Source organism: Balaenoptera acutorostrata, chromosome 11 (assembly GCF_949987535.1).
Source record: "Balaenoptera acutorostrata chromosome 11, mBalAcu1.1, whole genome shotgun sequence".
Taxonomy (NCBI): domain Eukaryota; kingdom Metazoa; phylum Chordata; class Mammalia; order Artiodactyla; family Balaenopteridae; genus Balaenoptera; species Balaenoptera acutorostrata.
Genome location: NC_080074.1, coordinates 25697940 through 25723687, shown reverse-complemented (window position 1 = coordinate 25723687; position 25748 = coordinate 25697940). Strand labels below are relative to the sequence as shown.

At 37.8% G+C, this 25748-nt stretch overlaps 1 protein-coding gene across 1 annotated transcript; it reads right to left on the bottom strand.

The window, feature by feature from the left end:
• Nucleotides 1-330: 330 nt before the first annotated feature.
• LTA4H (leukotriene A4 hydrolase) lies at nucleotides 331-25748 on the bottom strand. The gene is made up of 19 exons (XM_007165859.2): nucleotides 25737-25748; nucleotides 24419-24549; nucleotides 22522-22642; nucleotides 20144-20212; nucleotides 17640-17744; nucleotides 15934-15986; nucleotides 13445-13517; nucleotides 13034-13174; nucleotides 11807-11830; nucleotides 11236-11306; nucleotides 10670-10781; nucleotides 9971-10115; nucleotides 8899-9002; nucleotides 8393-8463; nucleotides 6341-6395; nucleotides 4530-4625; nucleotides 2064-2146; nucleotides 1306-1410; nucleotides 331-619 (listed from the first exon to the last, which is right to left on the bottom strand). The coding sequence occupies exons 1-19, from the start codon at nucleotides 25746-25748 to the stop codon at nucleotides 502-504; spliced, it is 1689 nt and encodes a 562-aa protein (XP_007165921.2). The 3' UTR covers nucleotides 331-501.

Sequence of the window (25748 nt, the reverse complement as noted above, 5' to 3'; positions counted from 1 at the left end):
GGATCCGGGTATGAGAAGCAGAGCACTCCCACTAGTTTATACATTTTGGTAGGGGAATTCATCCTATGTCCACCAGCTGGGTGATGAGCAAATCTAACCAAGTATTCATCTTTAAGGTTATTTAAAAAGCAAAATCCTAATTATGTTGAATTTTTGGTGTGCAACAGATGCAAATTAAAGAGCTTAAAATAAGAGGTAAATAACACGTTGACATATCTTGTGACCATAGTGGGAGAAAATGAATATGAAATTAATGAAAAAATCAACATTTATAAATCAAAAGGTTAAGCTTTGCTAAAATTCACTTTACAAAGAACATGCCACCAGGGGTGGGAGAGGAGATAGATCAGCTTTATTTATGAAAAAAAAGATCACTGACCAAACAATAAAAAGCCAAAACTAAAAAGACATTTTTAGTTACAATGTGAGCTGAAATTTTGTATTTCTTTATGAATTCAATTTTAAAAAGAGAAATGTCTGAAATCAGCAATGGACAGGTCCTTAATCCACTTTTAAATCTTTCCCCACAAGCATGGCAGTCACGGGGTGCATACACGCCTTGTGCTCTTGGTAGGTACGGATGGCTTGATCGTGGGATTTGTCAAAGGCAGCAAGGTCCCTGCATTTAAAAAAAAAAAAAAAAAAGAAAGAAAGATGGATAATGACTTATTTCGGCAAATTTTATTATACTTGCAAAGCAAACAGATTAATAATAGATATTTATGTGTTGGTTATATTTTTTTCAGAATTCCTGCCAAATTCACAGTCAAAACAACTTCACCGAGATATTCTTAAATTGTATCTTGTGGCCAAGATACAACTTTTTTCACTTTTACCAAGCATTCCTTTATTATATGTCAAGCAACCTATTCTACCTTATTGCAACATTTGAATCAAAAAGGTTTGGCTTTACCTGTTTGATCCTTCTTGCATTTAACTTCAGACACTTTTTTCTTGTCCTTCCCTACTCATCAATTATCTTCTACTTGCTTTTAAAGATCTTTTTGTGTATATAAGATTATCTTTGATTTATTTCCTTTTCACCAGGGTCTAACCCTATTTGGCCCATAATAGGTAATCCATATATAATCCTTCTAAAAAACTAATGAAATCATCTCAAATTTTAAATATTTAGAAGTGTTAATTCCTATTCCAAAATTGTATCTATAATCCTTAACAGATTTAAAAATATTATTTTTAGATTGCATTTTACAAAGTATTTTAGCAACATTAAAAACATCTGTTTAAGATTTTTCTTCCCCATTCCTTATATAAAGTCAAAGCATAGTGAGACTTGGTTCTTACTTGAATAAGGGTCGTGTAAACTTCATTCTTCCTTGTTCAGTCGCCATTTTTAGAGCCAAAGGAATTGCTTCCTCCCATTTCGATTGAATGCAGAGTCGTAACCATCTAAAAGGAGGATTTTTAGGGGGTATAGGGTAGGAAATGAGGAGGAAGAAGCAGGAAATGACAGGTATATCTGAAAATTACTTTTGTAATGATGAATAATCCCATTATAGTTACACTGTACACCACTTTATATTATGTCTTTATTCTGAGAATCTCAAATCCTTATACATACCATTCAATAATTGGAGAAGAGAAAGAAGAAGAGTTTGTTCTTGAAAAAGATCATATGTTTTAAAAGGTTTGGATTATGTAGGTGCTCATAGACCTTACATATGCAATTTCGGAAGGAATTAAACTTTGATTTAAGCTCACGCTACAAATTTGAATTAAGAAAGATGAACAGAATCAAAGATTTCTAACTATTCCCATTTCAGAGTCCAATAGGAAGAATGCCTATTTACCAATGAATCCTTAATTCTAATTTTTTTAAAGTCAAGAGAAGCTTAGAATAAATTCTAACAAAAAAATTAGTACTATCATCTTACAGATATTGCAACTATTCCTTAAAGACCATTATAATTATGTATATAGATGCAGTAAATTTGAAAAAGATTTTTCAAGACTCATGTATGTCTCATATGCTGCTTTCCCTTTCTCCGCTTTTTAAACTAGTTTTCCACTTTCTTCCACAGAGACAAGTTAAAATGATGTACCTGAATCGTATTTCAGAATTGTTAATGGCATTGAAGTTGTACACCTCTTGCATTCGCTTTATGTGCCCCAATGGAAGAGGTGCCTAGAGCAAAATAAAGAAGTATAATGTATCATTTCAACAGGATTCCTTGGAAGAAAGGAGCTGGAGAGAAATTCTTAGCCAGATTAAAATCCTCAATATTTTATAAAATAGAAATAAGTTAGATAAAAATGAAAGAAACAAATGCACACTAAAATAAATTTTGTGCAAATTTATTCTGAATAAGGATATTCTACTAGGAGCCAAGGGATAATTTAATTTGCTAGGTACATGGAGAGGTAAATGAGAAGTACTCTCTTCAGACTTTCTGGTATATGTAAATACTAACTTTCCGAACCTCTCCAGAGTCTTTCAAGTTCTTCCTTATACCTTAAATATCTTAAATTTATTCTGTTCTCCAGATTCAATCACAGTTAATTTTTTTCCTCAGTGATTCCCCCAGCTTTATCTTTGTATGTTTCCTCCGAAATCCCTTTTGAATGATCTATACCCCTACAAAATAGCAGTTTTTAAACTTTTATATTACAGACCCTTTTCAGAATCTGATTACTAATACGGACACTTTGCTGAGGGGGGGTGGGATACATTTACCGTATAAACACAAAGTTGTATGTACAGTTTCAGGGGGCTCATAAACTCCCGTGCCCAGGTTAACCCGCGCTAAAGGGAGAACAAGCTTGGGTGAAGGAGAGAAAGCAGCGCTCAGTTTGGCCAGGCGGAGCGCCGGAGGTGCCCGCGGGATGCAGGCGGAGGAATCAGGAGGTAGATGGAAACCTCCCGCTCCAGCCGCTACCGCGTCTTAACAGAACGCTCACCCACACTCGGCTCTCACTGATTGCTGGACCCTTCCCAGATTGTTTCGTTTCAACCAATCTCCAAGTCCAGCTGGGTAGGCCAGCCGGTTAATGTCACCTCCTAGGTCACCTCGTTACTTTCCCAATGTGTGCTGTGCCTGCTCGCCAGTCAGCCCATCATGCTTTCTCTCTTCGTGGTTCCAGGCCACACGGCAGGCGGGGCTACAGAAATGTGTGAAACCGCCGTGATGGCTTCATGCACTAATGGGTTCTCTAAGACTCCCGTTGCTTTAAATTCCTCTTCCTCATTTTTTTTTTTTAAAGGAACTCCTTTATTTATTTATTTATTTATTTATTTATGGCTGTGTTGGGTCTTCGTTTCTGTGCAAGGGCTTTCTCTAGTTGTGGCAAGCGGGGGCCACTCTTCATCGCGGTGCGCGGGCCTCTCACTGTCGTGGCCTCTCTCGTTGCGGAGCACAGGCTCCAGACACGCAGGCTCAGTAGTTGTGGCTCACGGGCCTAGTTGCTCCGCGGCATGTGGGATCTTCCCAGACCAGGGCTTGAACCCGTGTCTCCTGCATTGGCAGGCAGACTCTCAACCACTGCGCCACCAGGGAAGCCCCCCCGTTCCTCATTTTGCATCAGTTCCATAGGAAATTCTGTTCAAAGTCTTCTTCCATCCCTCTCAAGGTCTTTAGACCTAAGAGCTCCCTGTCATGTAATAGTAAAGACCCCATCACTATCTCCCTCTCCCATCTCCTCGCAGCTTCGCATATTCTTTTAGTTACCTGGCTTTGAAACCTTCAAATCTGCTTGGACTCCTTCCCGTTAACCCCCAATCCAGTCAGTCCCCAAACCCCATGCTCCGTGCTATGTGTTCTCCCTCTCACTGCCCTGTTCTTTCCCTTCCCGCCAGCTCCCTCCTGCCTGTCCTGTACTCCTGTGAGTCTCCCAACTAACTTCACCCCCAGCGTTCCTCATGTCAATCCAGCCTCCCCAACACCAGCGGAATAGTCGTCATAATCCATCATTTCATCAGATGACTCTCTTGTTAAAAATGTTAAATCCTCTGCGACTGCCTGGAATCAAATCTAACATTCTTAGCTTGGCATTCAAGACACAGCACATCAGATCCCAGCAGTCTTTCTAGCGTTCTCTTCATTAACCTCTTTCCCAGGGCCACGACGTCCTCCTCCTGCCACGCTCTGTCACTTGCTGCTCCTTCCAACTTGAATTTCTATCTCCCTGCTGACTCTGCTCTTCTCAAATCAAGCCCCACTCCTCCAAAATCCTTCCTGATTACCCCAGTTGGAAGGGAGTCCTTCTTCGCTTTTTTCTCAAATGACACCTAAAATCCCTCCTTTTATTGCTAAATTTTGCACTTGTGACTTTTCCTACTAGATTATAAACTTTTTGAGGACCCGGCATATTTCTTTCTTATGTATTTTTATATTCAGCACAAAACTAAACATAGCAGGCATTCAATAAATGTTTTTAAATAAACGAATGGATTTTACCAAACCATTTTTTCTGTTAGTTTCCACATGGATATTTTTTCCAAGTGGGGTTCAACCATAAATGCTGTGCCTTTATGCCCATTTTAATTTCTAATATTTTGAGCTAGTACTTACTTTCTGGAGCATCTGTGCTAAAAATTCATTCACCTGATGAGAAGAGAAGTCTTTTAGGTCTGCTGAGCTGAATGAATTTAAATCATCTTCTTTGCCCTGAAATAAATGTTGCCTGATTACTGCCATTCATGTACGATTCAATAATATGTATTGGTTTATCTGACATAAAAGTAAAAGTTAAGAAAGAGAAATACAAGGATGCATAAGACTATAAAAAATAAATTTGAACGTTAGCTATTTTAATCATTCTGAGATGGCGTCACTATAACTTAAAGAGCTGATATGACTCCTAAATCTATATTACTTAAGAAAAATTAGACTATTAATAGTAACAGTGGAGGAAACTTTTGACAACGTCTGTACAATTCACTATATATAGATTTCCAAAGCAAAGAAATGCTACAAAAAGCATGTCAACTATTTATAGGTCAATTCGAAAATTTGGGTAAATAATCAAATTGCATATTCTTTTAAATATCACACTAATGAACTCGTAAGGCCACAAACAGATCTTTCCCTTCATCTTCACACATTCTATTTTCCCCACTTAATCTTGGAAATCATTTAAGGAAAAAAAAAAGAGGGTCTGTACTTTTCAATTTAGGATTCGTTGCGAATTATCTTTGAGGAAATGATTGAGGAACATTAAAAAAAGCTTATCAAAATAAGTATTTTAAAAATCTTTTAAAATAGTTTTTAACTAGGGTTTCTTTTAACTTTAAAAGAAATATATGCAAAGGTTAAAAAAAAAAATCAAATAGGACCAAATGAAAAATTCCTTTGCTTTTGCTCCCTGTCTCCAAGTCCCACTCCTCAGGAACCTATATTAATATGTATATCTTTCCAGAAAATTTAATGTATGCATATACATCCTTGTAAAGAATCATTATTTTACATCTTCCTCCCCCTTCAAAACACCCTTAATATCAGAACTTCCTCCCTCTTTAGAACCTCACCATAATATTAGAACTTACAGATCTCATTCTCTGCTCAAAAACATGTAAATTTAAACTACCTATTGAGGATATATTTATTAGTGGTAAAAACAAAGAGCAGGGGAATGATAAACCAAAATTCATGGTCATGGTTACATGGCAGGGCAAGATGGGAGGAGAGAAGGATGAGATGGGGAGGGCAAAGCATTGACAGAGGAGGTACATATGTGTACAACCAGCCTACTGCTCTGATAAGAAGTTGTTAGATTTTATATTTGCTTACAAAAAAATCTTGAACTTAGATCTAAAAAGTCAGTAATGCTCTAACTTTGTTATGATGTTATGAGAATCTCCAAAAAGATGTTTATATTTTATTTAAAATTAGGGTATCTTTTGCCATGGTTTCTTGTTCCATTTTCCCGATTTGCCTTACTCCTGATTTGGTTTCTCTTCCTTCCTCTGACCCTTAATGGGTCTCCCAAAACCTGGAGCTTTCTACTCCTCTCTCTTATTCTCCACACCCAGACAAACTTTGGTGCAAACTATCATACTTCCCTATCTATTCTTCTAAGAGCCCATTCATCTTTCCTAAAAATCACTTACTCTCCTCTAAGAGGCCTATATTTCCCCCACCCCTTTCCCTTTTAAGAGCAAGAAAAATCAGAACTAATACCATCAACATCCATTTGTTTTCCCCCTCCAAACTTAACTTTACACATTGAGGGCTGGTATAATATCATTTTGGATAAACTTGACTTAGGAGTAATAACTCCAAATACATGAGTTCATAAGTAAAGCACCACTCCCCCACTTCATTGAGTAGAGACACATTTGTACAATTCAAAAAGGAGTCAAAAATCATACATTGCTACTCACAGTAATCCATCTTTGACTTAAGGCAATACAAGCATTTGTCAGAGTCATATCATAACTGCAAAGATTCAGAATATTAGAGATTACATTTTATAAAAAGGCACATGCTTTTGCATCAATGCCATTTTGAAGTTACAGAACATACTTAAATTTCCAAGTTCTTTGAAAATAAAGATAAACAACTCCAGAGTGATGGAAATAGGAAATCTTCTACCTGACTTAAAGATTACTGGTATCCTCTAAGAACACAGAAATCCAACTGGATACCAAATTAATGAAACCCTGGATTATTCTTTGGAGAGAATGCCAAACATCTCAGCAGAGACCGTCACATGCTTCTGCAGTGTATGCTGAAGGGGCTGGGGCTGAGTTGAGCGTATTGTTTCCCGGATGGCAGGAACAGTTCCAGGCACTCAGGACAACATGGTAAACACCACAAAGTCCTTGCTCTCGTGGCTTTTCCTTTCTGTCGTTCCAACCATCTAAACATCCAACAGATCTGCGAGCAACTGCTATGTGATAGGCACTGTTCTAGACAATGGGGAAATAACAGTGACACCCTTGGGAGACTCCGAAATCATGTGATTTTGATCCTCTCTTTTCAGAAGAAAGCAGAATTCACGAACTCTGACCATTAAGCAGAGCAAGTTATGCTAAGGTTTATGTGTTCTCAACTTGGAAAACAAATCATACATTTTGCAGCAATGGAAGAGACCATGTAATGTGTGCAAAATTCTTGTAAAACATCCCTCTTTGTCCATAAGTCATGCTTACTTGCTGTGAAACGTATCTGTTAGAGAACAGAGGGGTACCTGCCCCGCAGGGCCTAAATGAGGTAAGTTTTGATTAGAAGTGACCACTGAACTTGCTTTCAGAGAGTTTGTGCCCTGGGGGAGATAATAAAGGGGTCAAAGCAGTGACCTTCTTTGAATCAGCTTCCAGTTTATCTTCATGAAGTAGGCTGTGGACAGTAGGCAAGCCCTTTGTTTGCCCTCAAGACCAAGTGGGACCAGAGGTCCTTGACTGTGCAGGCAGTTCATCACCTTCAATTAGAACATGACTTAGCACCGATTTCATAAGGAACACCAGGAGAGTAAAAAAAAGACCTTTGGCTGGTCTGTTTCTTGGTGCCTGAAACTTCCTTCTCATTGTAATGAAAAAAATTAAATAAGGATTAGCTCAGGGAGCGGAAGCAACCCTTACTTAGGGCAAGGTCCTAAGAAAAGTAATGAGTGAATCAGGTATGAGCCCTGTTCTCATGGTGCTTCAACGTAGTGAAGGAGAAAGACTTAATAATCACTCACACAAATCTAAGATTACGACTGTGGAGCCGTGAAGAGGCGACACACAGCACCAAGAAACCCGAAACGGGAGACTTGACCTAGTTAGAGAAGTCAAGGAATGCTTTCGTGAAGAAGTGGCTCTTGAGTTGCGATTGGAATTAAGTGGGTAAAGAGTACTCAGGGTGGAGGGAGCAGCAAGTTCCTGGATGCAACATGGGGTAGTTAGCACCTCCTAATATGATTCTTGGAAGACCAGAGTTCAGGTCCCTGATTTGAGGAAGGTGTTTAGTTTAAAAGACAGTGTAATGGAGCGTTTACGACGACGAGGATTTGAATCTCAACTCTCATGACTTGCTGTGCAGCATTCAGCAAGACACGTTACCCTAGCTAAGCCTCACGTGCCTCCTCTGGAAGTGAGGGTGGTAACTTACGACACTGCTGTAATGAGGAACATGATGTTTCTATGTTATTTTTCTTACTGCAAACGTTTTCAAGGAAAGGGCAATATCTTTTTCTTTTCTGTTTCTCTCACCATCCTTGTGCAGAAAGGAGGCACTCGATAATTACCTGCAGTGAACTGAACTAATTTATATTTATAATATCATCGAAATGACTTTTTTGACCTCAGGGTTAAGGTTCTAACTCCTAAGAACTCAACTCTCATCACAAACTAGTAATAGCTTAAGGAAGGCATAAAACCCTTTCAGATATTTTGAGGAGCTCTAGGATTTAGGAGAAGGAGAAGGAAAAGCATTAGTAGGTAAGTACTGACTTGGGCTTCACAGGGGGCAGTCCAGGAGAGTACAGCCAGGCGTTCCAATCAACTTGATTTAGAGTATCAACCTGAGAACAGAAGGAACACCCAGTTTGCTACTGAACAATCTTTTCTCTTGAAAAAAAAAAAAAAATCTAAAACTGACTTTTCGGACCTCAAATCTATAATTTTGTCTACACTGACATGTCAAGATAATTTCTAAGTCTCTTTTCTAAAATAAATTTATGTTAATCAGTAATGTTCTTTTAAATAATTAAAATAGGAAAATTAAGTACACGCACAAGTTTCTGAAACATACCACTGTAGATTGCTCTGAAATAGGAAAATTCTACACATTAGTTCATACTGTTGAGATCACATTTTAAACAGGAAAACACTGAATGAAAGATTGAACTTAAATTCTAAACTAATACTACTATTAAGTAATTCAAATCAACCTAACAAATAGCCATTAAATGAAGATATCTTGAGCATGCACAATAAGAAAGGTTTTAAAATCCAACCTTATCTTTAAAGTGGGAATACAGGAAATCCTTCCAGTCATCAGTGGTTATGCTCTTGTAGGAAAATTTCTCAACATAAGCCTTTAAGAATCCTAGGAAAACCTCTAAGAGTTTTTAAAAAAGAAGAAAAGAAAAAAGAAGTCAATTAATAGAAAGGTAATTAGTTAACACATTTTTGGGTGCCTTGCATTGTACCAAACCACGGAGAACAGAGAACGTTCAGAAAATAGGGAAACCAATGAAGACTTTAAGAGTAAAAGAATGTTCAAAAACAGAGGTAGGACTTAAGCTGTACCTTGAAGAACATATGTAATTTGGTGGAAGGCAGAAGAGAAATCCTAATTAGAGGTAAGGGAATGACACAAGACACAAAAAAGGAATACACAACACAAGTTCCAAAACCAATGATCTTTGTATAACTTGAAAAGAGGAAAATAAGATTGGACAGACAGAATGGATCCAGATGAGGGAGGGCATTCAAAGTCCATTGACTAAGGAGAGTACTTTTAAATGCCCACCAATGGGGACGGTTACATAAACTTAGCACACAAATATAATGAAATACTATGATGGCATTAAAAAGCACAAGATAGATTTGTAAGTTCTGACATGGAAGGATGTATGTAAAATATTGTTGAATTAAAAAATAAATGTAGAAGAAATATATAGTATGATCCATTTTCTGTAATTAAAGTAACTATATGTATATATATCTATATATGTCTGTTCACTTACACTTTGAAAAAGATCTGGAGCCATACACACCAAACTGAAGGACCCTCACTTATGACTCTTACAAATTTCTGTACCACACAAAATTTTTTTCAATGAGCACATACTAGTTTCCTAATTTTTAAAATACTGACGAGCTTTTTTTAAGTCAAGCAGCATAATTTAGAATGCAGAGGTTAGTCAAGGTTTTAAGTAGAGAGGTAACATTAGAAAACGATACAGATTTCTTTAGCAGCTACATAAAAAATGAACGGGAAGGATAAAACGGAGCAAAAGCAACAGTTAAAAATTCTTTCTATTACCCTCAAAACAAAAAAATCAGAAAATGCCAACTGCTTGCCTGGTCCTCCAAGAAGCTGTTCAAGGTAAAAGAGTAAAGCAAAGCCCTTCTCATAGGGAACTGAAGAATAAGCCACGTCAGGGTCTACGTTCGTCAGATCAACCACAAGTTTGGTGAAGGGATGTGTCTCTCCAAAAGTCTTTATCTGTGAGACGCAAAATTAGAGGAATGTTCAAATATGAAGTCTGGTTACCATCATGTACACAAGCTAGTAAGAAGTTTTACTACACTCAGTGGCATAACTTTAGGGGAATTTAGAACTTAAACTAGAGACTGGAAACTGTAGGATATGTTAGTACACATTTCTGGAAGTCTATTAATGGAATGCCTACTAGCGTAAGGTTCCGTGATATTTCTTGCTCAATAAATGACTAGAAAAATGTTTTAATGCCTGGTTAGCAAATTCAGCTCTCAGGAGAGAGCATTTAAAAATGACATAAATACACCAAATAAAATTCAAACAGAGTAGCCAACTATATTATTGCAAAGCCCCAGTGAGGTCCTACTGGTCATGAACATGACCTTACACAGGATAATGACTAACAGGTAACAACAGAACATCACACCAGTATCTGCTTGATTTCCCACACTGGTAAAAATGACTTTCTTACTGCTACTTAGTAAAGCTGCTTTACAATCTGAATTTTTGAACACCTACACAACTTGGGATGAATGCTTTTAAAAGTATGACTCATTTACCGAATTCTGGAGTTCTCCCCATCCTCCCAGAGCATGAAAATGTCTGAACTTTTCACCAAACAACCGTCCACAAATGTGGCGTTCCAAGTATACAGTATGTCCTTCATTTAACCTGAAAATAATTGAAAAATAAAAACACTGACACAGCTGAGAGAAAAAGGCACTGCAATCAACAAGATATTTTCTTTTTGGTGTTTCTACAGAGCAAAGCAATTGTAAAGTATGAATACTCAAGTCTAAGCAGACTGTTCTGCGTGGCTTCCTTGCATTCAGTTCAGAACAATGGGAAGCCCAGCCCAGAAGATGGAAGCAGGGGAAATGAAGCCAGGGCTCTGGTTTTGTGTGTCCATGTATTAAAATGTGACCATACCAGGAACTAAACAGCATCAACTGAAAACCTCTATTCTACCTGACATTGTGATAAGTATTACAGAATTTTAAAAAAATCCCTGTCTACCAAAGAGATGATAACAAAGGTATACACACAAAACAATTCAAGGTGGTGGAAGGCAGGGAAAGAAATCAATAACAAGAACCAATAAAGATATAATAATAATAAATCTTACCAGAAGTGATCCCAAGTTTTGTTGGTCACTAGATTTCCTGTCCAACTATGAGATATTTCATGTGCAATAACCTAAAGGAAATAGTGGAAGTGATTAATGGTGAAATTGATTATCTTAACCTAAAATAACTCATTATGTAAGCATTCTAGTTCTTCCAATTCCACGTTGTTCAATTTATTTTTTTCCACATTGTTCAAGTTTTTTTAACATTAGCTAAGATATTCAAAGAATTATTCAGTTCAGCAAAAAAAAAAAAAAAAATCACAATTTAGCCAAAGATAAAAAAAAGTATAGTATAGTTTACAAAATTAGAAACAAAATATTATTTAGAAAATAATAAATGGATACATCACTCCATTAAAAAATATTTCATAAACATATGAAGAGATCAAACCATAAAATGTTCTTAAATCTGTTAAATCCTACTGATTATGTAGTAATGTCTTGCAACTAGAATCCCCAGGTTATCTTTTATAATCATGTCTTCAATATAATGACACAATGGATATTTTAAAATCACTTGACTTAATACTTCTTGAGGATAAGACCATGATAATAAATTTTCACTTACGTTGGAGAGTGACTTGTCACCTGCCTAAAAAAGAAGAAAATTACCTTAGTATTTCAGAAATCAAATTACAGACTATATCTAAAAGACTGCCTATGTCAAGACACAGTATTCCAGCATTTATGGTCCACTGTATTTCTGCTGTGGCACTCCAAAGAGTTCAAAAGCAACATGTACTGAAGAAATTTTTTAAAATGCAGGATTAAAACATAGCATTATTCTTTCTCTCCCTAATCTTGGGAATTTTTCCAATACCACAGGAACCAGTATACCTGTCTCTAATTAACTTGCAGGAAACAGTTCTCCTCTTCTATTTTTTTATATCCACTCTTATTCACTCTTAGGTACCTTCATTCTCTCCTTATTACCTGCAGTATATTTAAGAAAAGTCTGTAGTGTCCTATAGCGTGTTTTACTTATTTAGTTGCTAATCCATTACCCACTTGGTTCTAGGAAGGATTTAAAGTAGCGAACAAAGGCATATAATATATAGCTATATACTGTGGGCTAATTCTTTCCTAGTTATGGTAAACTGAGTTTTGTTTTGTTTTTTAACCAGTACCTATATGCCAAGTGTAACTGGTATAGTTTCTTTGGACACACAATTCATCAATAGACTGTTGTTACACAGCCCTCCCTCCCCCAGCACCCCAAAGCACCTTGAACACTATATTCTTTTCTCCCAAATGGCCAAATTATTTTCTTTAGAAAGTTGAGGTGATGATAATAATCACAATGAGCAGTCAAATAAGAAACAAGGGTTACATAAATAAAAGCCTTTTTTAAAAAAAATTTTATAGCTACTTTATTTATTTATTTATTTATTTTTGGCTGTGTTGGGTCTTCGGTTCGTGCGAGGGCTTTCTCTAGTTGCGGCAAGTGGGGGCCACTCTTCATCGCGGTGCGGGGACCGCTCTTCATCGCGGTGCGCGGGCCTTTCACTATTGCGGCCCCTCCCGTTGCGGGGCACAGGCTCCAGACGCGCAGGCTCAGTAATTGTGGCTCACGGGCCCAGCTGCTCTGTGGCATGTGGGATCTTCCCAGACCAGGGCTCGAACTCGTGTCCCCTGCATTGGCAGGCAGATTCTCAACCACTGTGCCACCAGGGAAGCCCTAAAAGCCTTTTATTATTTAAAAAAGTCTTTTTATTATTAGGAGTCTAAGGTTCTTCATACCTAGGTTTATGTTTGAGGAAACGTCAACTTCAAATGAAGAAAAATTTACACTTACCAGCAGAGTAGGGGTTACAAAAGTGAGGCAAGGATGTTCCATGCCGCCATACGGGAAGGATGGCGGCAGGACCAATAGGTCATACTGCCCCCAAATATATGGGCCTCCCAGATCTTCTGCAATTTTAAGCATAGATTCAGTCTGGAAAATTAATGTATATATATTTGTATGTCTTAATCATTGCCATAATAAATTTCTTAAAAGTGTACATTGCTTTCTGTGAAGGCTATGAGTTAATGGTGCTTATTTTAAATGAAAATGATACCCAAAAATGCATCAACTGCAAACACCTAAAATAAGATATACTATTTGATTCTTTTACCACATTACTTAAAAGCACCGCATTTCATACTCAAAATCTTAAATCTACCATCTACCACAGTTATTAAAAAGGGTAACTTTATGACGAACCTCAGAAAATTCGTAAGCAGACTTTTCCACCTGCTCTTTCTCAGACCATACCAATGTCCTTGGGCCAATCTGCCTGCAAAATGGAAAAGCTTAGTAAGAATGAAATTCAAAGCAAATTACTCACCTGGTTCTAGGAACGATTTAAACTGTTGTACACAAATCCTTACAGAAGCAGTGTGATGTACCACGTGCTTATGGGGAGGAGGTGAGGCGAAACGGCTTCTCTGAGGTACAAAACTCCTGTTGTGAATGCGGCAATAAGTCTGCATGTCTATAAGGGGGTGCAGTCTGGGCCACGTGAAAACTTGACGTGAAGCGCCCCCAAAGGTTAGCTTACTGGCTCCGGTAAGACCTTTAGGGATCTAGTTTCTTCCCTCAATCTTACAACTATAGAAACCCCAGTCACGGCTCAGTAAGAGATTATTCCAGAAGGGGGCAGATGTAAACTCTGTTATGCACTTAAAGGTTGAACACTTTTAAATAAGAAGAAACAAACAGAGAGAGACGGAAATCCTGTCACATGCTGTAACATGGAAGAAACTTAAGGACATTACGCTAAGTGAAATAAGGCAGTTACAGAAGAACAAGTACTCTACGATTCCACTTACGAGGTATATAAAGTAGTCAAACTCAGAGAAACAGAAAATAGAACAATGGTTACCAGGTACTGGAGGGAGGTGGAAATGGGAGTTGTTGTTTAAAGGGTACAGAGTTTACAGAGTTTCAGTTTTCCAAGATGAAAAAGTTCTGGAGATCTGTTTCATAACAACATGAATATACTTAACACTAGTGACTACTGAACTATACATTTAAAACTGGTTGAGACAGTAAATTTTGTGGTTTTTTTTTTAACCACAATTAAAAAAGAAGAAACAAATAGAACTATATATCACTTATATAGGACTAGAACTCAAAAATATTTTTTTCATGTAAATTTCATCTTAAAACTGTTATGCAATGCCAAACCCCAAACAATAAGTCTTTGCCTTGATATCCTAGCCCAGAGAGGCAGTGGATTCTAGGGCAGGGCCTCTCAAACTTCAATGTGCATACAAACTATCTGGGGAGGTTGTTCAAATACAAATTTTGATTCGGTAGGTCTGGGGTAGGACCCAAGGACTTTCATTTCTAACCAGCTCCCAGGTGATGCCAAAGCTATTGGTTTGTAGACCACAGTGAGAAGCAATGGTAACCAGTGCTAGCCAATATAAATGAATGAGAGCCACAAATGTGAGCCACGTGTGTAATTTTAAATTGTCCAGTAGCCACATTTTTTAAAAAAGGCAAAGTGAAGCAGATGAAATTAATTTTAATAATATATTTTGTTTAAACCAATATATCCAAAATAGTATCATTTTGACATGTAATCAGCATAAAAGATTATTAATGAAATATTTTGCATTCTTTTTTTTCATATGCAGTCTTTAGAAATCCAGTGTTTATTTTACACTTCCAGCACATCTCAAGCCTCATGTGGTTAGTGGCTGCCACTCCAGACAGCAGAGTTCTATGCCGCATGGGCTCTAAAGTCAGATGGTCTAGGATGGGTCCCGGCTCTGACATTTCCTAGCTCTGTGACTCTGAGCCAGTTATTTAAACTCACCGAACATCAGTTTCTTTATCGGTAAAATGAGAAAGAGTAATTGTATCCATTCCACAGAGTTGCGAGGATTCAAGGGCATAATGCCTTGGAGTTGGTACCTAATGAGACCTGATAACTGTCAGCTGCTGTGACAATTATTACAATTATCATTTAGTGAGTGCCTCCTATAGGCCAGGACCTTTACATATGTTAGGTCTGTTAATCCTCACAAAAATCCCTTGAAGTAAACATGATTATTTCTAGTTCTTAGGCGAAGAAGGTTAAACTCAGAGAGGTGAGTTGCCCAAGGATGTAGATAGTTAACTGCTACAGCTGGAACTGGAATCTATGCCTGATTTGTCCACTGTGTCCACATCCCTGGCAATTTAAAGAATGTGATTACTATAGCCATTCTTAATTTTCAGTTGTTTAGAAATAAGAACAAACAAGAAATTAAGAAAGAAGGGCACTCTAGCTGTTGGTAAAATTTTAACAAAATATCTTATATTTCTGTAATATTTATAGGCTTCCTAGTGCTTTAAAATAATTTATCTCATTTGTTGCACATAACCACCCAATGAAGTAGGAAAGGGGATATTATAATTTCGAGGATGAGGAAATGGAGGTTATGAGAAGTGACTTGTTCAAACTTAGATTCCAGATCTATAAAGGTAAGACCATGTTCATTCTGTAATACTTGGGAAGTCTAAGGGGTGAGTGGTAAAGATTTTTTTAATTTAAAATTAATTTGTTACTTACATTTCATGATTAGATTTGAATGTTTCTAGAGCTGTTGGCTTGATTTCTTGAGAAATACAAAAATGATCTACCAATTAACCCTGACAGAGGTTCAAGACACCTAAGGTTTAATCTTTTCATAAACTTCAAAATGTGTTCAAAGGCTCACCTGCTTTCTAAAGCTCCAACAACCAAAGCAATCAAGTAGCAGGGGATCGGAACCTAAAGGGGGCAAAAAACCACACACCAAATGCTCGAATTAGTGTTTAAAAATATTACAGAATAAGACAATTCATATTCAGAAGTAAGTAAATTTCCTTTCAAATCTCCAAACATTAGTGTGGATTACTTTCCTTTTGTACTTCTCAAATGGTTCTCATTTTTGAGGGGGTCAAATAGTTCAAAACTGCGATATAAAAACATTTCAATACATCTATTTCCCTTTTATCCCATTAGCAAGGGAAGATTCTGAAATGTGAAAAACATGATTGCTCATAGTATTACGAGGTACATTTTAAGCATTTCACAAAAATTAACGTATGAAAAGGCAACTATGCTTTTAAGTTTTTTGTCATTTTCTCTTGAATTAAAAAACTTTCTTTTAAATTCCTTTTTAAAACCACTCCTTGTATATTTGAGAGACATACAAAATAATCCAGCAACGAGAGAATGCTGAAGGTTTTGGAATCCTAGAAGCTGGGGTAGGGGCAAAATTGTCCACTGTGCCTTAGGTACCTGTTCTGCTAAGGAGGACGAAAGAAAACCATAATTCAAGAAGAGTCATGCACCCCAATGTTCACTGCAGCTCTATTTACAATAGCCAGGACATGGAAGTAACCTAGATGTCCATCGACAGATGAATGGATAAAGAAGATGTGGCACATATATACAATGGAATATTACTCAGCCATAAAAAGGAATGAAATTAAGTTATTTGTAGTGAGGTGGATGGACCTAGAGTTTGTCATACAGAGTGAAGTAAGTCAGAAAGAGAAAAACAAATACCGTATGCTAACACATATAAATGGAATCTGAAAAAAAAAAAAGTGGTCCTGAAGAACCTAGGGGCAAGATGGGAATAAAGATGCAGACCTACTAGAGAATGGACTCGAGGACACGGGGAGAGGGAAGGGTAAGCTGGGACATAGTGAGAGAGTGGCATGGACATATATACACTACCAAATGTAAAATAGATAGCTAGTGGGAGGCAGCTGCATAGCACAGGGAGATCAGCTCGGTGCTTTGTGACCACCTAGACAGGTGGGATAGGGAGGGTGCGAGGGACGCTCAAGAGAGAGGTGATATGGGGATATATGTATACATACAGCTGATTCACTTTGTTGTACAGTAGAAAGTAACAACATTGTAAAGCAATTACACTCCAATAAAAATATAAAAAAAAAATAAAAAGCATCAGTAAACACACACACACACACAATTCATTAAAGGTCAAAGATACAAGTCAAACTACCAACTACTTAGGAATTTTTACTTAAAAGGACTGTAACAGAGTGGTTTTTGGTCTAAGACAGTTCTTCCATCCGTAAACACTACACCACCACACGCCTGAGCTCTGGTACCAGGGCAGGTCAAAGTGTAACTTAGAAACAGGAAACCTGCTACTGACTGGGATGTAGGGAAATGGGATCATGCCCCCTGCCATGCCTCTCCAGCACCCTCCTGCTTCAGTACAACGCTGCGAGCAGAACCAAATATTTTAAAAGCGCAAAAGAAAAAGAAATGAAGAAAACAAAAAGCAGGAGCTGCTTTCTAAATTCTGAAATATTTCAAAAGCCATTTTGCTCTCTGGATGGGTAAAAGCTATTTGTAGTTCACCACCAACTAAAACACAAAATCTAGACCCTAAGATCTTACTTTTTGGCTGAATCTGTATATCTTCCTGCTCGTGTCTTCTGGGTCAGGTGCTTCTCCATCACGAATGGCACTCATAAGTGCAACCAGTTCTTTAGGGACAGACACCTAATTGAGAAGGAAAAGATATAAATAAAGATACAAATGAAAAGTTCTATGTAAAATAACCTTTCCCCCCGCTTTTTTTTTTTTTTAAAGTTATACAATTTATTTATTTATTTATTTATCTATTTATGGCTGTGTTCGGTCTTCGTTTCTGTGCAAGGGCTTTCTCCAGTTGCGGCAAGTGGGGGCCACTCTTCATCGCGGTGCGCGGGCCTCTCACTATTGCGGCCTCTCCTATTGCGGAACACAAGCTCCAGACGCGCAGGCTCAGTAATTGTGGCTCACGGGCCCAGTCGCTCCGCGGCATGTGGGATCTTCCCAGACCAGGGCTCGAACCCGTGTCCCCTGCATTGGCAGGCAGATTCTCAACCACTGCGCCACCAGGGAAGCCCTCCCCCCCCCCCCGCTTTTTGACTATCGATACAATAGGCTGTGAACCCAGTACATTCCTCTGTATCACTTTTATAAATAGAATTAGCAATATGTCAAACTGGCTTCTTTAAAAATGATGGTGACATATCTACCTGTCCACTCTTCCATCCATATTAAGAGCATTTGGGAGAAACTAGGTTAAAATCCCAGCTCCGCCACTTACTAACTTCGTGCACTTGGGCAAATAACTTCCCTGAGCCTCAGTTTCCCCCATCAAATGAGGGTAATAACTTCATAGGATTGTTGCAACGAATAAATAATATAAATGAAGAGTTCAGCACCATGCCTGGCAATGGCAGCCACCAGCCCTGCTCCCCTCCACACCCTCAGAAGAGATTCAAAAGGATGTTATACTCACTTTAGATCAGAGAATACAATTCTGAAAAATTTAATATTTAACACATAAACTTGGAGTTACAAATTCTACTTTTTAAGGGTCATGAGTGTGAGAAACTTTTAAACTTATTGCTGAGAAATGTGAAATAATTTTCTCTGGAAGTTTGTATGGAAAACATCCTTACGGGGCAAACTGTATGGTCACTTCAGTGTGTACCCTATCTCCATGATTCTGCAAGTCTTACCTCTAATGAATGCCAGAATAAAGGACCATCACCTGAGTATTAATGATCTAGCAAACATCCATTCCAACAATGCTAGGCTTTCATGTTCTTCCTGCATGGCCCAGTCCTCAAAGCTATTACTGAGGCAGGCACAGAATCAGGACCTCCAGAATCAGTACTGCAACAACCACAGATCCTAGAGCTAAAAACTATTCAGGAAATACCTTGGTTCTGCTTCCTCCCTTCATTTAGGCAGTGATAGGTTATACAGATGAGACAACTGAGGTTGTGAGGTCATAAGACTTGCCCAAGGTCATGCAGTTATTAAGTGGTGGAGAAGAGTCCAGGGATTCTTTTCTTTAAAATGTTTTTTAACATCTTTATTGGCATATAATTGCTTTACAATGGTGTGTTAGTTTCTGCTTTAGAACAAAATGAATCAGCTATACGTATACATATATCCCCATATCCCCTCCCTCTTGCGTCTCCCTCCCACCCTCCCTATCCCACCCCTCTAGGTGGTCACAAAGCACCGGAGTCCAGGGATTCTTGGCCTCCAAGTAAAGTTTTCTGCAGCACTATGCCAGGGGTGGTTTGGTTGTGGAACGATGTGGGAATCAAGAAGGCCCCATAAATACAGGTTGATCCTCAATTCTATTTGCCTGGTCTAAGTAAGTCTAGCCTCTGGGATAGCATTTATTTATTAATTATAGTCTACCTTTTCCTAAAAGGATTAGCAGTACCTACAACAAGAATAAGTTGGAAATGTATACAGATAAGTCTGCAATATATGCCCATTAGGATACCTAGATAGATATTTTTACATGGCTGTAAAGTGCATTTATAGAAACTTTAATCCTACAAATGTCAATTTTTTTAAGTTAAAAAGAGTTGCTCCCAAATTCTTGTTTTTAGGTCCAGAATTCTGAATTCCTTTTAAAATCAGAATGATTTATTTTATTTCATTTCATTTTTTGGCTGCGCCATGCACCATGTGGGATCTCAGTTCCCCGACCAGGGATCAAACCTGCACCCCTGGCTGTGGAGTCCTAACCATTGGACCGCCAGCGAAGTCTCTGATACCCCTTTTTTTTATACTTATGTTTGAAACTGCCTTTAAAACAGAGATTCAAAATGGGATCCATAGCCTTTTTCTAATATATTTCAGGTAGAATTTAATTAAGTAAAGTATTTCTAGCTATACAAATTCAATTCTTATCTCTGCTTATCATTTATACCACATTTACTTATACGGATCATTTTGGAAAGATATCCCGTGTTCATGGATTGGAAGAATTCATATTGTTAAAATGTCCGTACTACCCAAAGAAATCCACAGATTTAATGTAATCCCTATTAAAATAATTGTATGGATCATTTAATTCAGTGAATAATTTCAGTGATGTTTACCTCTGCACTGTAGGTTAATTTCACAGAAGGAGTGTCCTGGCAAGGAAGAATCGCTCTACAATGGATTGCCTGGGAGAGGGAGGAAAAAAAAGAAACAGCTATTTCCCTGTCTCATAAATCAAGTCATTAAGAAATCATTACAATTGCAGCATTGTTCTTAGACACATTCTTTTTAAAGATAAAAATGTCTCACATTTCTTCAGCTCTTTTAACGTAGCAAAAGTAGATCTGTGGATTAAAAAAATCTGGTTTTCCCTTTTAATGTAATGGTCAACCTTCACATTTCAGCTGACGCATGAAGCAATGTTAAGCAGTGATTCCTGAGTAATAGTAGTGCCCAGTGAGAAGCTGTTAGGAACCCTGACAAAAAAGGGCTCTTTGCTGAAGTAAATTTGAGAACCATGGCATATTGCATGCCTGGGAGAGTCACTCGGAACATTAGCCTCCTGAAGGCTCTGAAAAGACCGATAATAAAGAAAGCTGTTTGAATTCTCATACTTATTTCAACACGAAGCCCATTTTCCTCTGGTTAATTATTAACATCTAATGGGGCACCAGTGTTCTAAGGAACACTGATTGGGAAACGTTGTTAGAGTCTTGACCTTTTGATCTTACAGCAAACTTTGAAAGTAAACACTAGGAAGACAAGGAAGGAGAAAGAAAAGTCTCTTTCAATACCATCTAGACATATTCATTCACATAATATGTAGAGTGTTTCTTTGCTTCTGTATCAATCTGTCATAAAGATCAGTTCCATTAAGAAGAATGACCAGAGTACCTATGATTTTATACCCTGGCCTGTTTACAGATAAGTCTGCATCTATTGCTGGTGAGCAAAGGAATCCCAGCCTCACTGAGATGGTCTACTGAGCTTAAAGGAACCCTGATACTAACATCTCTCTCTAAAGTTGTTGTAAATCCCAGACCAACTTCATGCCTCTGCAAACTTCCTTCTATCCTCCAAACTCCAGCCCTTTTCACTTCAAATCTAATAGATTCTCCATAGATAGGAAATCCCAAATGACCTCTAGATGGATTAAGTAGAACTAGAAGAACCACCTGGTTCCCTCTCCCAAAATAAGGTTCCAAGACCATGCCTTTAGGGTTCCTTAAAGTCCCTGGTTATGTGGCTCAGCAATGCCAGGGGTGGGGTTTATATGTATTTCACTGGATAAGACCAAACCCAGAAAAATATGCATAGAGAATGGCCATAAGCAAACTCATCAAACAAAATCATGTGTACCTGCTTCCTATCAACTATAATAATTTCTTAATTTAACTGAAATCTCTTTCCTCTATTTCAAAAACTGTGTCCAACAAGAAATGGAATAGTATGTTGAAAATTCACATTCTCCTGACTCACAAATCTTGCATTTCTTGCCAACGGACATTACATACGAATTACTGATGAAAATCAGATAAGAGACAGAGAGTACATAATTGGTACATTCTTGCCTAGGACATGATATCTCTTCCAGATTAGTGAACTATGGGTTTCTTAGAAAAAAAAAAAAATTTCAATTGGCAATAGAAAGTAAACACGTCTATACAGGTGTCAACATTGCTTCCTTTTTGATAGACTTGTTTTCAAATGTGAGCCTACCATAGTATCTATCACAGAGGAATATTAAAAGGATTAAATACGTGAAGTACCTTACACAGTGCTTGGAAATATAGTCAATGTTTAATGAAGCGAGTTCCTTTAATTGTAAACTATTTGATTACTAAAAGAATTAGTCTTTTTTTTTCAGAAGAAAGTTTGATACTTATTATCCTTGTGACAGATTGTCTCTAATTATGTGGTTCTCTATTCTTAGTTGTTACACAGAAAACAGATGTGGTCTAAACCATATCATTTTAAAGGTACATTCAATATATGTACATAATATGTACACTTGTAAATGTATAAGAAAAATCTGGAAAGGCAACACGCCAACTCAATGGTTACCTCTGGGCAATGGTGTCTGGAGAGGAATGGGAAATCTGATCTTTCCCTTTCCCCTTCTTTATTGTTAGCAATTTTCATAACCGGTATCTACTTTGTTTAACAGTGTTTTCCTTTCATTTTATGACCATTTATTGAGTTCCCACTCTATGCCAAGTTCTATGCTAGGTGCTGAGGATGTGAATATAAATATGACCTAGATAGTCCAATCTAGGTAGACATGTTTTCAAATTTGAAGGAAGTTTCTTTTTAAATGTAATATATGAATGTGTCAATAATGACAGGTATAAATGAAAATGTATGTAGTTTTAATAATATAAGATAAAATAAAGTACTATCTTAGGTAAGACCCAGGTATCCATAAGACCACTGTCCACTTTGCTTCATTCAACTGCATGAGCTGGGGATAATAAATCATTCCAAGTCTTTTTACCTGGCACTGACTAAAGAGATAGGGGTGTTCCTTCCCAGAAGTTTGTTCAGGAGTGAGCCACTGAAGAGCAGAAGATTTTGGAGATGTCTCAAAAGAAATTTCTATAACAATTTCTTGATTTCTGTATGAAAGGAACAAATACATTAGTAGAGTACAATTCAATCTAACTAAAATTTGAATTCATAATACATAAATAACACAAATAATATAAATAATATTTTACGAAGTCTCATCACTGATTTTTTTTTAAGATATATTTTCCCTTAACTTTTTTAAAAGAAATTAATTAACTTATTTATTTTTGGCTGTGTTGGGTCTTAGTTTCTGTGCGAGGGCTTTCTCTAGTTGTTGCGAGTGGGGACCACTCTTCATCGTGGTGCGCGGGCCTCTCACTGTCGCGGCCTCTCTTGTTGCGGAGCACAGGCTCCAGACGCACAGGCTCAGTAGTTGTGGCTCACAGGCCCAGTTGCTCCACAGCATGTGGGATCCTCCCAGACCAGGGCTCGAACCCGTGTCTCCTGCATTGGCAGGCAGACTCTCAACCACTGCGCCACCAGGGAAGCCCCTCATCACTGCTTGAGAGTAAGTTTTAGGAATGTCTGCCTCACATGTTCCTACCTGAATGCCAGCCTATGGGTTCTTTTCTCTACATGGTAACTGCTTATGAAGATGTAACAGGAACTAATATTAGTTGAATACCCCAACTTTTTTTCTGTGATATCATGTAATCTTTTATAGTGGTGGGAAGGTAGAAGAAATAATTTTGGAACTTCAGCTACCACCGTGGTGGGTGCCAGAGCATAACATAGGGCAGTGCTAGTCTGCAAACTGTTACTGGACAAGTTAAGTCAAGAACTTGAGAATAAATTCTTATGTCTGTTGAACCTATAATAAAATATATGTGTTTGTATTTAATCTCTTCTTCCTAGGAATTCATTTTTACTGCATTTCACAAAAGTATCAGCCTTTGGTGGAGTGGAACTAACAAAAACTGGTCCTTCACCCCAGATAGATTGAGCAGTACTGTTAACGAGGAAACAGCAAGAGCCCTGGAGACCAGCGGCTGTGCCTGTGCTTGAACCTACCACTAACTGGTGCTGTGAATTTGGACAAATTATTCGACCTCCCTATGCGGTAGGTGCTTCATCTGTACAATATGGTTAATGAGAGATCTCACAAATTATGTGTGAGAGTTTCTTTCTTTTTCTTAAATGGGAAGAGAAGGCATGAAAACACTGACTGCTGAAAGGTGGGGTAGATTGACCTTGTTCTAGGCCAACGGTTTTCCACCCTTTTTTCCCTCCCCAGTATATCTAGGAGTGGGATATACTCCCAATATGACAGTTCTGGCTACCGCTTTCTTAAATAAGTTACCTTCTCTCTCTGAGGTTCCCTTTCCTCGTCTATAAAATGCAGATCATACCACAAAGGGTTACTATAAGGATTAGATGAAAGAATACATCTCCAGCACTTTTTAAGTACATAGAAATGGTTCTATGTTTGCCACTGTTGTTATTCCATTAATAAAAGTGGCTGGCCTCTGGGGAGAAGGTGAAAAATGTGCAGCTTGTAAAGCTTCCCAGGTGATCCTGAAACGCCTCCTTAAGGTGGCATGCTCCCACCATCACTCTAGGTATTACTAAAATGATGAGTAAAGAAGTTAACAGTTATCAAAAGTCCTATTCTGGAGTACCTTATACAATGAACTTCTTTAATATCTTAAGAACATGTAATTTTCACTATAAGCTTCAATCGGAACAGCAGATTGGTAGGAGTAGTGTATCAGTTACTACACACACACAAACTAAAAATAGGAAATGAAAAAAATATCTAAATTACATAAAAATATATATCCCCCTTATTTAGCTATAAAAGAGAAAGATGAGAACATTCGTACTTGCACAGAGCAATAGGAAGAGAGATTTCCACTGGTGATCCTTTGTAACTTTGTCTTTCTCCAAGAGCGTATTTGACCTCTTGTCCATTGATGACCACTTTTTCTATTGTAAGGTCCTTTGTATCCAGAATCTAGAATTAAATTAATATTTTTATATGATAAGAATATAGTTTTAGGCACCAGAGAAAACTAATATAGCATATAGGCTAACTACAATGACTACAGAGTAGAACTACTTGCTTAGGGAGAGTAAGATAGTGAAAGACAGGAATTAACGGAGTTGAAAGTTAGCATAGGTCCCAATTCATGGGACTTTAAACTTCCTGAAATTTTTGGGGGGCTCTAAGATTTGCATATATATTGTTAGGTAATTCTGGGACAGTCACACAAATTTCCAGCTTTAAGTAAAAGTCAGATCTAAATTAAAATGCCTTTGCTTCTGTCTCCTAAAACTTAACTTCTCTACTAGGAAAAAATCCATCTATAACTTGTTTCTTTCATCATGACTCCTCAATATATCTTACCATATATTTCTACCTAGAATTCATATAGTCCTACTGTTCTGTACTACTTTCATATATCCCCAAATTAAAACAAACCTTGGCACCTGTTAGGCAAATAAGTAGACTGTACCTCACTGCTGTTGTGTATCTAGAAAAAGCCCAACCTGGTATGGCAACTCTAACCAAATGACCCTATAGAGGAGTGGGAGAGCATATCTACTTGCTATGGCCGATTAAAGACAACTGTTCTGGGCAGGAAGGGAGGGTCAGCAAGTGTCTGAGGATTTTCCATCCCAATAATCCTCTATCTGAGCCCTAGAAACCATACCCTTTCATTATCTCTCAACTACTTTTCTAGAATCTTCAATCTTTCTACGCCACAAGACTGTTTCCAATCAACCTAAACCAGCCTTCCATATTATTTTTAAAACTTCACTCAATCCTTCTGTCCACTCTGATAATTATTCTATTTTTCTCCTTCCTTTCTTAATCTTCAAGGGCAATCTATGGCTGTTATTTCCAATTCCTCATCAATCTCTCCTCCCTTCCCCCTCTTCAATCTGGCTTCTAGCTCCTCTGCCACAGAAAGGGCAGTCCTCCTGAACAACAGGTCTTTTCTGTTCAGTAACCTTGACCTCTGCCGCTCATAGCCCTAATGGACCGCAGCATCTGTTTGAAGCCCTCTCCTTGGCTGCTTTGACTTTACACATCAATGGTTCTCCTCCTTGTCTAATGGTTTTTTCCTCCCCCTCCTTTCTAACTCCTAAATATGGATATGCCCCTATGTGCTAGCCTTGGCCTTTTGGTTTTCTTACCGTATTCTTCAT